The 14,476-nt window shown below is 36.7% G+C and overlaps 1 protein-coding gene across 1 annotated transcript; it reads right to left on the reverse strand.

The window, feature by feature from the left end:
• Nucleotides 1–5,932: 5,932 nt before the first annotated feature.
• glo1 (glyoxalase 1) lies at nt 5,933–12,725 on the reverse strand. Its single transcript, XM_017464188.2, has 6 exons — nt 12,544–12,725; nt 11,297–11,379; nt 9,564–9,704; nt 8,807–8,874; nt 8,284–8,373; nt 5,933–6,476 (listed from the first exon to the last, which is right to left on the reverse strand). The coding sequence occupies exons 1-6, from the start codon at nt 12,610–12,612 to the stop codon at nt 6,385–6,387; spliced, it is 543 nt and encodes a 180-aa protein (XP_017319677.1). The 5' UTR covers nt 12,613–12,725; the 3' UTR covers nt 5,933–6,384.
• Between the last annotated feature and the right edge of the window lie 1,751 nt (nt 12,726–14,476).

Below are 14,476 nucleotides of genomic sequence, written 5' to 3' on the forward strand. Positions count from 1 at the left end.
AAAGTACAAGAAATAAAGTTATATTAATAAGATAAACAAGAGAGAAAGTTATGAAAATGAGACACACACACACAGAAAAAACTACAAAGCTATGAAAACTATGGGCATAAATATATAAAACACAGTAATGTGCAGAACTTCTAGATTTTTAACATTTTATTCAATATTATCGAGTCAGTACAAAAACATTTTCGATTTCCAAACATTAGTTTTCCAGCACAACATTAAATGTTACAGAAAAATGTGTGTATGTCAGCAAAGAAAGCAGCATATTACGTGGTAAGAGACACTTTTCAGACAAAAAACACAATGAAGGCTGCTGGGTTTTGCTGAAAAATAAGAACCAAGTACGACAGTCAAAGTCTCCAGAAGATGCAAGATGCTCACTAAAACTTACAGCTCATTTCCATATGAAACTGAACCAATTCTACCTGACTACTGATTTAAAAAAAAAAAAAAAAAAACATTTTAAAGTAAAGGGTCGTCACACCAAATACCGGCTTTGCTTCATTTATTACCGTTTACTGCTCTTTATAGTGTTTTTTTTTAAACGTAGAAACAGTTCATTTCATTATTTCGGAAGGCATCTTTGCTCTACAGCGTTTCTTTGCATGTGCCTAAGACTATTGCACAGTAGTGTGTAAATAAAATTAAAATAAATTGCACGTTAGTGCAGGATTTGCAAAAGTGGGCCAGTGCAAATGCTCACAGTTTGAAGTAAAAAGGTGCAGAATAGCAGTCCGAGTCACGTGCGTTAATGTAATGCGTATGAAACAACGATGTGGGGTTGTTCGCTAATGGAACGTGTAATGTCCATGGAGGTGGATAAGAGACCATGGTGGGTATTGAGTATTGTTAATGAGGCCAGTTACGGATGGAAAGAAACCGTTTTTGTGGCGTGAGGTTTTCGTCTTGATGGACCGCAGAACTCAAATTCAGAACTTCCTTAATATCACTAACTCGACAAACGTCAAAAATCATCCTTCTGTTGTGATTATATACTTTATGTATCTTATTCAGGTACGGGTGTGTCTCACCGATGTCATCGTCTGTTCGGTCCGTGTGGTCCGTGCGGTCTTTCTCCAGGCAGTCACGGACGATGTCTCGGCTCATGAGTGGATCGGAGGCTCGTTACTCATCGTCGTCCTAATTGGAGTCGACGGCGGTCTCGGGCAGGCCACTCAGGTCCATGTCACCTGGGTCGCTCTCCGTGGCCTAAGGGTCAAACAACAACGCACAGTCTCGCTGAGTATGTCCAGAAAATAATCTGAAAAGTGCAAGAAATCTGATTTCACAAAGGATAATCAATCCAGTGTGTTTACATGCACTTCAGTAATCTGATTATGGGAACACATATAAAATTCCTATTTCTTCTATCAATCATACAGTATCTAGGTGCTGAATGTAGATGCAGATGTAATTTTAAAAAATTTAAAAACATATACATGTTTTGAATAAACTCATATTTAGGGGTCTTAATAACAGATTTGATGAAGTCTTTAATTTAGTCTTTACCAACTTTAATCCAGCATAACCTCACACATAGCATGTTGCTTACACACTGTAAAAAAATTTTTTGTTGACTTAACTTAATATATTAAGTGGTGCTTTTCTTTTAATTTTTTTTTTAGTTTTCTGAACTTCAATAGAAAAGTTCACTTGGAAAACAAAAAAGTAATCTTAAATTATAAGATGTAGTTAGGAAAACTTTAGTTTAGTTATCTTAGTTTAACTAGTTTATCTTTAGTTAACTTCTTAATTCAGCTGAAATCTCGTTGCCTCAACTAGCATTTAAGTTAGATGTACTCAATATTAAAAGTACATTTAACTTAGATGTACTCAATATTAAAAGTACATTTAAGTTAGATGTTCTCAATATTAAAAGTACATTTAAGTTAGATGTACTCAATATTAAAAGTACATTTAAGTTAGATGTTCTCAATATTAAAAGTACATTTAAGTTAGATGTACTCAATATTAAAAGTACATTTAAGTTAGATGTACTCAATATTAGTAGTACATTAAATAATAAAACTTTATCCAAAACGAGAATTAAAGTATAAAATTAACAAAAACACAGCACTTCAAAGGCCCAGTACAAACACAAACACTTACAGTACAAGCCTTGTACATAAGTTAAAATAATAGCAATGAGAAATACTGTTGGTTAATTGATAAACAAACAAGCATAAAATATTTATTTTTTACATTTCTTAAACAATAAAGAGTCCCAAGTAAAAGCAAACTAACACAAGCATGATCCATATTAGGAAATAGGCTAATAGCTTTCTAAGGAAATAGCGAACTAAGATTAATGTCAAATTGAAAGTAAATGCAACGCATAGTAATTAAACACATTTCATTTCTCATTTTATGAAGTTAATATAATATCTGTTTATATATATATATATATATATATATATATATATATATATATATATATATATATATATAAAAATATATATATAAAGATATTATATTATATTATATTATTATATATATATAATTATTTATTTATAACTAAGCACATTTTCTGTCTTTACATTTTAGTAGTTTTATTTTTTTGTTTATCAGTTTTAGATGGGTTCCCCACTACAGTGTCCATGTCTGCTGATAACATTGTGTTTTGGCGGGGATTAAATCAAAACATGGAAACTGGAGTTGACTTTCTAGTGATATCTGGCAACCGTGAGTTTAAATGAATTGAACTAGTTAGTGAAGGAGCGCGGCAGCGTACTTTATGTTTGCTACTCTTGATTATGATTGGTGAGGAATTATTTAATAAAGAAGTTTGAATTAAACCCACCTTGTAGCGTTAGCATTATTATTTATAATTTACTCCGCCCGACGCCGCTGTTTCTACACTGGAAGGTGAAAGTTCAGGTCATTTTTTTACAGGTCAATCTGTTCATTTGTATCGTTTGTGTTAAGCTAATATGTAAAACGTTGAAGACTTCCTCAAAACGTTCCCTGTCTGATTCAGGTTCACCTGTTCATTTGTTAAAAATGCATCATTTGGACTGTCTGATCTGAGCATCAACTATTGTTGTATTCATTAAATTCATGAAGAATAGTCCAACCTAGGGTTGGCATAGGCAAATATATATGTGGTGTATTATGCAACATACTCGCCATTCATTCAAGTTCTTGTAATGCAACATTAAATAACTTGAATGAAGTAGTCCAACCTGAATGATCACAGTCACACAATAACATTCAATAGTGCACCTCTAATTGGATCTGTGCAGGTTCCTCCTCCTCCTCCATCATCATTTCCCTTTCTTGTTCAGCTTATAGAGGAAGTGTTTAAGAAATCATCTTTAATTGCTGGGCTGGCTATCTAATATTATATGCTTTATAGGCTATAATGCAAACAAGAACTGATGAGAAGTCTTTGGTAAATTTTACCCATTTACAGTCAAATGACCTTTGATGACCTTTTACAGGAAACAGCATGTAAGCATTAAAGCTCCTGCTCCCTCTACGCTGATGTTTCTGCCTCTTCGCCACTGTCCTCACCACCACCCCGTGGTTATTTTAGCACACTGTGCGGTGTCAGCCAGCAAAGCCTTTTTCCTTTTTGGTGCACCTTCCCTGCACAACAGGTGGTGTGTCAAACTCAGTTTCTTCATCGGGATAGGTGTCCCCCGGCCCCGGGCGTGCACGAAAAACTGGCCCGCGAGGTGCTGTACTCGTACCACTGAGGTACTATGGAAAGCCCTAAGGCTCAAAACTAACATTTTTAATGACTTTTATCTGTAGAATGTTGTATTCCAGAAGTGAAAGGCATATTTCATGACTGTCTAGTTATATTTTGAAAATGGGGTAACAGCCCTGCTGAAACAAACAGTTAAACCCAGACTAAGCTGGTTGGCTTTGTCTTAGCTGGTCTCACAGCCTGGTCATAGCTGGTTCAGCAGACTGGTTTTAGAGGTGATTTATGTTATCATTTATTTGTGCATCCTGTTTAATAATTTTTTCGTAGAATTTTCAGATATATTTCAGCTACTGAAATAAGTAGTTAAGCTATGATACCCAGCCTGCCTGACTACCCTTGTAAATAGCCTTGTCAGTAGATGGAACTACCTGATTAATTAGTAAATAATTAAGATGAACACCAGCTTTGCCAGGCTGGGAGACCAGCTGACCCACCCACCGTCTAAACACCAGTTTTGCAAGGCTGGGAGACCAGCTTAAACCAATGGAGCTCTCTTGTGGTCAAATCACACAATTGCATTTCTAAAAAAAACAGAGAAAACTGTAGGGAGGGATCTGCGAGTGAGCACACATTTCCTCCAGAAGTTTACCATATTCGAAATGAAAACTCTCACATATATAACATTATTTATTGAAAGAAAAAACAGTAGGTGTTTGTGTTAATAAAGACATTAAAATCGCAACAAACATAAGTTCTGTTTAACCATTTTCAAAATATAACTAGAAACACAACACCGGCCCGCCGGGAAAATTCCCGGAGTCTCATTTATTATGTCTTTTTATCCCATTCTGTTTACATGTCTAGTGGAAGTCAGATAATCAGATTAATAGAGTGTAAGTGAACACAGATTAATAAAGTGTAAGTGAACACAGATTAGAGTGTAAGTGGTGCTTGTGGGTGTACAGTTTTTTTTTTCTCATGAAAATAAACACTAGTGCACAAATCAAATCATATACATTGCTTTTTAAATTAATTTTAACAATGAAGCCCATGAAAGCATTAATCTGCTTTTATATGGATTTCAATGACTACCTTTACATGGACAGCAATAATCTAATTATTGACCTTAATCTAAGTAAGATAATAATGTGATTAAGGTGTTTACATGAGTCGCTTTTAGAATACTCCTGTCATGTTCCCGTTTTACATGTTCAAGAACATAATTAGATTAACAGCCCGCGTCATTACGTCACCGCGCCACGCCGTCCCACGTCCCTCCAGAATTTCACGTATCAACATACAGTTCGTCTTCGTTATGGTACCGTTTACAGTTTTGGGTGTTTTTATTTAAATTTTTACGAACGCTTTAAGTGCAGTTAATTATTTGTCATGCTAGACGTGCTAATAGACGACTGCTGGAAGCCGTGGTCTCAAATCGCATACTTACTACTGTACAGTAGCCGAGATGCATGTATTTTTCCCAACTACAGGCCTATAGTAGGCAAGTATGCAGTTTGGGACACAGCCCAACTCGCCGTAAAACGTAAAACTGCCGTGTGTGATCGTGTCTTGTCGCAAAATGCGGTGAAAACGCTCACACGACGTTAATAATGTGATTAAGGTGTTTACATGTCTGTAATGCACGTCCATAATATGAATAAAACAGGAGTAATCCACCCGTCTTAATTCGATTAGAGCTTAATTAGATTATGACCATAATTAGATTAGGGTTGCTGTTTACATGGTAGTTTCTTAATCAAATTATGGTCTTAATTAGATTAAGAGTGGATTATTGTTGTCCATGTAAACGCAGTCAAATTATTTGAAATGTAGGTTCCAATCCTACCTGCCCTGGCTTAGGGTTAGGAAAATAAATTATTTTCAATATATTGCACAAATACTATTACTTATAACTTGCCCAATAAATTTAGATATCTCACATTACTTCCTACTACTTTTAATGCTGAACCAGAAACATTTGTGTTCTCTTAACTGTATTTCTTTATACTTATATCTTACTTACAAAATACTTATAAATGAACCGAGTATAACTGCTTTGGGTCTGAGCTGTGGCACTAATTCCTTTATACTCAGTAAAGTATTAGAAATCCTTCAAGCACTTATTAAGTATTGGTAAAACACAGATATGCAAACTATATATGTATCCCACTCAATTTCTGCTAGAACTAATTCTTGATTAGGAATTTTACTTGAATTTGCTGTTAGTCATTTCTCCAAAATGATTAAATATCATTCAAAAACAAAACACAAGCATTTGACAAGCAGCATTTTTGTTTAATTAACCACAACTACTATTAATTTAATAATGACAATATGTAGAAGAGAGCTTTATAATAAAATAGAATTTCTTGAACAAAACAAAAGGTGGCATAGCATATAATTTAAACCACCAAAAACGGATAGGAACGACTCCAAAGCTAGTCATGCAAGTGATATTTGTATGGTTAGAATGTACTACTGGTTTCATAATTAGTGTCTAATTGTCAGTGATGTGTTTCTAGATAAAGCTCATCGGCTCGTCTCGGCCGTTTCGGCCACTTAGCACCGGCTGCACCTCGAAATGAGCTTCTCCCTGATTCGCCCTCTCCGCAAAAAGAGCACCGTGTGTGAGGTCATAAAAATATGGCTCTTTTTTTCTTAGCTCTCTTTTCAGCAACTTTCTTTCAAAACGTCTGCTAGCTGATCACACGGCCATGCGAGCATCTTTACGAAACGATGGACACCATGTTGTTGGGGCTCAGAATCTCAATCCAGTAGCCATCTGGGTCCTGAATGAAAGCCAGGCCCTTCATTTTACCTGAAACAGAGACAAGGGGTGAGTGGAAAGACAGAAATATAGAATACAACAGAGAGAGGGGGGCGGGGGGGGGGAGAAAGTGAAAGAAAAAGTGAGTGAGTGAAAGAGAAATAGAATATAACAGAGAGAGAAAGACAAAGTGAAAGAGAAAAAGAAAAGAAAAAGGTGAACAGAGACAGAAAAAAGGAGAAGTGAAAGAATTAATAGAAAGAAAGAAGAAACACGAAAGAAAAATTAAGAAAAAATTTAAGTGAATGGAGAATGAATGAAGGAGCAAGAAAGAAGGAAAAAATATCAAAGAGAAAGGAAAAGATGGGAAAAAGAGGCAAAGTGAAAGAAAAAGATCAACTAAAAAGAGAGAATGAAAAGATAAAAAGACAAAAAGGAGAGAGAAAAAATATACAGTGAAAGAAAAATGTAAATGTTTACTAGAAGGAAAGAGATCAAGAAAGATAAGAGTACAGAAAGAGAAAGACAGAAAAAAGGTAAAAATGGAGAAAGAAATTAAATAAAGATAGATTGAAATAAAAGAAAGAAAAAGTGAAAAAACAAAGAGACAGGCAGACAGACAGAATTACAGAGAGACGCAGTGCCTGATCTCATACTAAATAGTTTCCCCTAACCCTAAATAGTCTCAGCTGGACTAGACACAATCAGGCCTGATTACGACAAACCCTTTTCAATCAAATCAACACTTAAATAGAACTTTTTCAACAGCATGAAGTTGGTTAGAGGTAAAAGGTCTTATCCAGAAATGATGAGGAAGAGTGTGATTGAAATACATCAGTCTGGGAAGGGTTACAAAGCTATTTCAAAGGCTCTGGGACTCCAAAGGACCACGGTGAGAGCCGTCATCTCCAAATGGAAAAACTCGACACAGTAGTGAACCTTCCCAGAAGTGGCCACCTTCCAGAATTCCTCCATGATTACAGCAATGACTCATCCAGAAAGTCACAAAAGAACTAAGGACACCATCAAATGACCTACAGGCCAGGCCTCTCTTGCATCAATAAAGGTTCATGACTCGACTACCAGAAAGACCCTGGGCAAAAATGGCATCCAGGGAAGAGCGGTGAGGTGAAAACCACTGCTAACCCAGAAGAACATTAAGGCTCATATGAATTTTGTCAAAACACACCTTGATGATCCTCAAACCTAGGGTTGTACAACTGTTACATCTGGCGCAATTCTAACACTGAATTCCACAAACAGGACATCATACCTACAGTCAAGCATGGTGGTGGAATTGTTATGGTGTGGGGATGCTTTGCTGCTTCAGGGCCTGCGCAAATTGCAATAATTGAGTGAAATTGAGTCCGTAAGTTGAAACTCAAGCGCAACTGGATCATGCAGCAATTTGACAATGAGCCAAAGCATAGGAGTAAGTCCTAGTCCTAGAAGTAAGTAAAAGACTGATCTCCAGTTATCGGAAGCGTTTGGTTGCAGTTATGACTCCTAAAGGTGGCACAACCAGATTTTAAGTTTAAGAGGGGAATTAGTTTTTCACATGGGTGATAAGTGTTAGATAACTGTTTCTGCTTTAATAAAAAAAATAAAAACTATTGTGTATTAACTCAAGTTGTCTTTGTTTTATGTTGTATTTCATTCTGAAGATCTAAAATTATTTAGTATGAAAGACACACAAAAACAGAAGAAATCAAATACTTTTTCACAGCACTGTAGATTGACATAGACAGACAGACAGACGGACAGAAAACTATGTGACTTAAGAGCTCATCTCTACATAATATATAGGAGACAAGCCTGGAGCACAGAACAGCACTCAAGGAACATGAGAGAAACCCACCATCATCAGGCTTTTTAACAAAGGTCACTCCTTGCTCCTCAAACAGCTTGCAAGCGGCAGACACATCTGGCACAGCGATTCCTATGTGTCCTGGAACACAGTAAAAACCCACATGTGATATATACACAGCTCCTCAGCTAGACAGACTACATAACAGCAGGGTCAGGCTCACTAATGGCCCAAGGACATAAAGGAGGAATTGCACAGAGACTCTGAAGTCCTGCTCACATGGGACACTAATTCCAACTGTGCCCGTTATTTTTCTTCATTTTTCAAAATTTAGAAAGTAAATAAATAAATAAAGGCTACAGAATTACTAAGTTTATATGGAAGACAACAATGGGAGATAGTGTATTATGAATTCATTTAAACTTCTTATTAAAATAAAACGGAAATGTTTGTGAATCTTTAGGTAGTGTATGTGGTATACATATACCGTGATAGTATATGTCGCGTATACCATGAAGCCATTTTCTTTCTACAAACAGCCTTTGCTGAGAATTTGACGGACATCGGGACTCACCAAAACCTCGAGGGTCTGAATTTCCGTTATGGTAAGACTGGCTGTCATCTGACTCCGAACCCCAGTTACTTAAAAAAATAAACAAATAAAGAAAGAAAGAAACAAGAGAAATGGGATGAAAGAGTGAAGAATAAAACAATACTTATCCCCCCGCTTCACACTTCACCGGCTTGTCCGGTATTTTTAACCAAAAAAGGGCCAGATTACTCACTGAGGCAATAAAACGAATGAAAAGTATACCAAGACACTGAATGGAGACGTGTCACAAAATCAGGATAACACGACTGTTGATAAAATTCGTCAAGATTCAGTGGATGAGCCAACTTTAGTTAAACTACTCGACAGATCCTGACTAACAAACCCAAACTGTTATGGAACATCTGTCTGTATGTTTAGCCAACATCTCCATCTACTACTAAACAGCTGGAACGAATAGTAGTAAATATAAAAATGTCTGTTCTTGTCTCTATGTATAATTCTCCTCGAATGTTTTCCCATCACTGTAATAAAGTGAAGCTTCAAATTACAACATGTGTTAAAGGTAATTGTGTTTTATTCTATGTAAATGCGACTTCTATTGTCAAAGCAGTCTGTCTATTCTGAGAATGGAGAAGTCTATTGTCTGGTATTTAAGCTACATCAGCCTACCGAATTAAAAAGACGTGTGATAACTGAATAGAAAAAAGGCTTTTCCAGAGTCCAAAGCTGTTTCTGTGAGATGAAAGTTAGTATGGTTCCCGGCTCCTTAAACACTTACTGTGTGAGTTCGATGGTGGCTCGGCGTGAGAAAGTCCACGCTGTCCTCTCACTGATGTCAGCTGGGATTTCTTTTTTATCTTCATAACCCAGGAAGTAGAGAGAGAAGCGCATGGCGGGGAAATCAATTTTCTGCAGCAGGCTGTGGAACAAATTAAAAAGAATTAAAATCATTCTTAATTTTTAATAAAAACCCCCACACGATTCACTGGACCACTGGATTGACGAGGACGCCACCTTTTAAAATGGCGTTCACCAAATTTTTTACTTCATGCTTTCTGGACCGTGTTAGACAAACAAAGAAAAAGCAGCCTGACTAAATTTCGGCAAATATGGAAAACATGCAAATTTCCTTAAAAACTGACAAACGGACATTTCTGTTGCTATGAAGTGATAATTAGTATACAGAGTAAAGTAAATCTATATGAAATCGTGTGACAGGCTATACGCCCACGTCAAATGTTTCTGTAAAGCCTGAGGGGGTTCAACTAAACAGATCTCCAGGAGCAAGTTTAAACACGTCAGGTCCCACAAACGAGGTATGAATCTGCATTCAACAGTTACTTTAGGATGGAAGGATATGACGTGGTCATTTAGCTTGATATTACAGATGAATTTTAATTAATGGCAATGTGGTTGTCATAAATGAGAGCTGGAGCACAGGACTGCAGGAAAAGTACTTATTTGCAATGGAATTATTTTCTTCTTTGTTCTAATGAACAAATCCTAATCAAACTTTTTACCTTCTCATCTCAGCTGCCTACTCGTTAGCTAATTTCCACTGACTACATGTTTATTTAATGCATGCGCTAAAATAAAAAATAAACAAAAGTGCAAAATGTTTGAGAAATTTTTCTGCTGGCAGCTTGTTTCCATTACATACATATGTTTTGATAAAAAACACATGTATGTGATGGAAACAAAAGGTGCCATTTAAAATAAATAAATAAATAAATAAATAACATTCCTATACAAATATCCTGGAAGATATGTAGAACATGTTTGGGAAAACTGACCAAGACTGATCGTACTTAATGCACCTTTAAATAATGGCGTCACTTGTATTATACGCTATTTGTTGTTTACATCCCCGGGGTGAATATTGCCCTACTCTTTGTCTGGGTGTTGCAGAACTGTACACATAATATGTAATCTGTACACATACAATAGAAATGTGTCAACTTCTCTGATTTGTAAAGAATTAAAACGACGCCTCGTTTACAGGATTATAAAGAATACCAACGTGTCTGGACATGCATTTGCAAAGAAACTGCGGAACACCGTCCACAATGTAGGGAACTTGATATATAAAAGGAAAAAACTAAACAAAACAAAACGATGGCTCTCTGTCGGAAGCAGCCAGATTGAGGATCAAGACTGACCGCATTCCTCCGCAGCTCAAATTCATAAAGGTCCAGTCGAAAAAAAATTCCTTCCTTTCTCAGCGTGTTCAAAGGACAGCTGGACGGCCATTCCTGTTTGCTTCATGCAGTACATTTGTCACAGGGTGCACTCGCATCCGTTTATTAGGATCACCCGGGCTTTACAAAGCCACAATAATAACTCATTCCTCATTTTGAGTAACCGCTTAATCCCGGCTAATTGCAATAACCATTAACTGGAATACCAAAGTTAATTACAAGTTTATTTAATGCACCATTACTGACGTGGCCAGGAAGTAGCTCAGGATCCGCAACATTCCACAGCAGCACAACACAACATGGCGGCACTTACGTCATTCCCAGGACGCGTGTGTAGAAATCCAGCGATTTAACCGGGTCTTTCACTCTCAGCATCGTCTGCTGCATCATGAAGTCCTACGCCAAACAAAAAAGAAAAGGAGAGGAAAAAAAAGTGAGCCACAGAGTATTCATTTAACATTTATACTTAATGTAAACGCAAAACACCTCAAATAACTGATCAGTTATCAGCAGAACCGGTTTGATGAATACGCTGCATGTAACGCATGTCTAATCTAATCTAATCCAATCCAGTTAGATAATACATCTACGGGTGTGTTGAAGTGCTTGACTGATTTACAAGACAGCCAATAGTGTTTGAGATACGCCTTATCTCTGCCCGATCTAAACAAACATGACCGTAGATTAACAAAGACAACAGCGTTTGCGTCCACAAGCTGCCACCGTAGACCAGGAAACGCCCCTGTTCATGGCACATATCCGTTCTAGAGAGCATTTAACTGGATGAACACAAAACTTTTACAGAATGAGTCATCAAAAATGTTAGGAGGTATAAAATTACAACGCTCATCCTACACAGGGTGGCCCGGGGGAAGTCTTGAGCTTATCCCAGGGGACTCGTGGCCCCCTGGACGGGGTACCAACCCCGGAAACACCATGGACAATGTGGAAATGCCCATCAGCCTACATGTCTTTGATAAAGACTGGGGGAGGAAACCAGAGTACCCGGAGGAAACCCCTGAAACTCAATAGGACTCAATCAATGAGAATATCTCCAAAAGTCCCCCCCAAGATATACTGTTATATTAACATCTATAACACTAAGGAACAGGTACAAAAAGCTTTAAAACACAGATTCCTAAACCAAAAACACACCACACAATCTTCATACTCATTATGAAAGATGACTTGTTAACGTGTTAACCATTTAATTAATTGTCTTTTTTTTTCAGCTTGTCATGGTGAACTTCCAGAAAGTTCAGGAAGGTAAAGAGTGTGTTTGAATCACTCCTCTATGGTTTAACACGGTTGGCTTACACGAAAATAGCGACCTCGTTTACACCAAGTCGACTATGACTCAGCTAAAAAGCTACTAGATAATTATAGGCTAGTGGATTGGGTAGTTAAGATAATCTAGAGTAACTTTTATTTGTCTCAACGTTTCGGTTCATCACTAAGAAGCAGCGCAACAACACAGACCTGCTATCAGCTCGCTAGCTACAGCTAGCTGGTCTAGTCTTCAGAACTACCTCCACTGGAATGTACTCTTTTCATCCCTACCTTAGTGATCGGATTTCCGTCTTTGCAGGCGGCTGCAGCGGCTTCGTTTGTCAGTCCATGGTCCGCCATTATTCCCGTCCTCTTGCGTCTGGTGGCTAGAGAAACACGAAGCAGTTCAAAAGGTGAAAGTTTGGTAGGAGAGGTAGCAAGGCTGGGCCGGCGTGCGTCAAGCAGGTGGGCGGGAACAGACGCGCTGTCATTCACTATGTCTCAGCCAATCATATAACAATCCCCGCCAACTTGAACGCTTTGTACTGCTATTGGTGTATAGTCCTTTCCAGTTAGGCTATAGTGATATAATAATAATAATAATAATAATAATAATAATAATAATAATAATAATAATAATAATAATATTTGTTGTTCGTAAATATATTTGTATGCTTTAATTTTAATTTTTGACTTTTTGATATAGACCGACATTAACACCTCATTGTGGTTTACTAATTCTATCAATTTGTCATTTTCTGTGGATTTTTTTTCATAGTAATGAGATATTTGTCATCATAACGAGCGATGCAGGAAAATGACCAACAACCCTTATACAGATATGACACTTCTACATACTCATAAAAAATGTAACCTATCTGATACGTGCACATCTGTAAGTATGAGAAAGTTGAAGGAGAATCAAGCTGATTACTGATGAGTCAGACCATGAGCTTCTCCTCCATGAGTAAACCGCTCCTCATTGTTTCTCTCTATACTCAGGAAGGTGTGGACTCCTGGACAAAAAGCGACGAGTCTGACTTCTCCAGACTGTACTGTACTCAGACCTGGTGGCGATTCTCATTTGTGTTTCATTTATGTGTAAATGATAGCGCCATCCAAACCAACAGATGGCGCTATCGGTCAATTTACACTAATCTCCCTGGAGAAGCATTACATTACACCACAATAGAGCGCAGTAAATGTTTTTTTTGTTTTGTTTTGTTTTTTTTTAAGTTGATTTAAGCATAAAGGAGTTATGTTATTTTGAAAATAAAAAGAAGAAGCTAGAAGCTAGGTTGAATTGCTTTATTCTTGTGGCAAAATTTTATCATCACACGCAAAGGTTTCTTAAAAAATTACCTAGGCTTGTGGAATTATTATTATTATTATTATTATTATTATTATTATTATTTTTTATTTTTTATTTTTTACCTGAAATGGAGAATTAATCTTTGGGGTTACTTGATTAAAAAAAAAAAAAATCCCTACTATGCTATTATATATTGTGCATAAATAACCAGGATTAAAAAGACCATAATCCCAAGCAAATGTATACAATAACATTTTATTGTATACATATATTCCTTTTTTTTCTCTTGTTCTTGGCAGTGGCTACTGTTACTGTTTATGCGTATACAATTGCTTGGGATTATAGCCTGTGTATTGTATGTGTATGATTGAAAGCTGTGAGTACACACTATTGTTATTTCTTTGCATAGAAACTATTTATGCATTTGTGAGAAATAAACAACAGCAAAAAACAACAGCCACCGGAAATTGCGACAGCAAAGCTAAAGAAAAAACAAACCTCAAATCAGAGAATGCCACAACAAAAGCAACAACAATAACAAATAATCTGTTCATACTGAATTTTAGAAAAGAGTATGAATTAGGAAAACATTGAATATTTTCTAAAAAGCCTGTCATTATTTTATTAGTCAGTTTTTCAACAGTTGACTCAATATTAGAATATGTTGATGAACTTTGAGAAATCTTGTCACTGGATTTTGATTTACTGAGGTCATGAATAATTGTGCTAAGAAATAAATAACGTTGTAAACATGTCATTTAGGAAGGGAATCCCAAATGACAAAACATGACTTTCCAAGATGGTTTTCAGTCAGTTTTGACAGAAGGGTAAGCCATGCTTCTTCAGAATATGCCAGAAACTTTTTCCTCTCAGAAACTAACACAACTGTTATGGCTGATATGACAGAAACTA

Source organism: Ictalurus punctatus, chromosome 3, assembly GCF_001660625.3.
Source record: "Ictalurus punctatus breed USDA103 chromosome 3, Coco_2.0, whole genome shotgun sequence".
Classification (NCBI taxonomy): Eukaryota; Metazoa; Chordata; class Actinopteri; order Siluriformes; family Ictaluridae; genus Ictalurus; species Ictalurus punctatus.

Bases quoted from the DNA above. Each gene is read 5' to 3' on its own strand.
- glo1 (XM_017464188.2), bottom strand. From the start codon at position 12,612: ATGGCGGACCATGGACTGACAAACGAAGCCGCTGCAGCCGCCTGCAAA. The intron at 8,374-8,806 runs GTGAGTCCCGAT...ACTGTGTTCCAG, and splicing joins TTCAGACCCTCGAGGTTTTG to GACACATAGGAATCGCTGTG. The intron at 6,477-8,283 runs GTGGGTTTCTCT...TCTCTGTTTCAG, and splicing joins TGTTAAAAAGCCTGATGATG to GTAAAATGAAGGGCCTGGCT.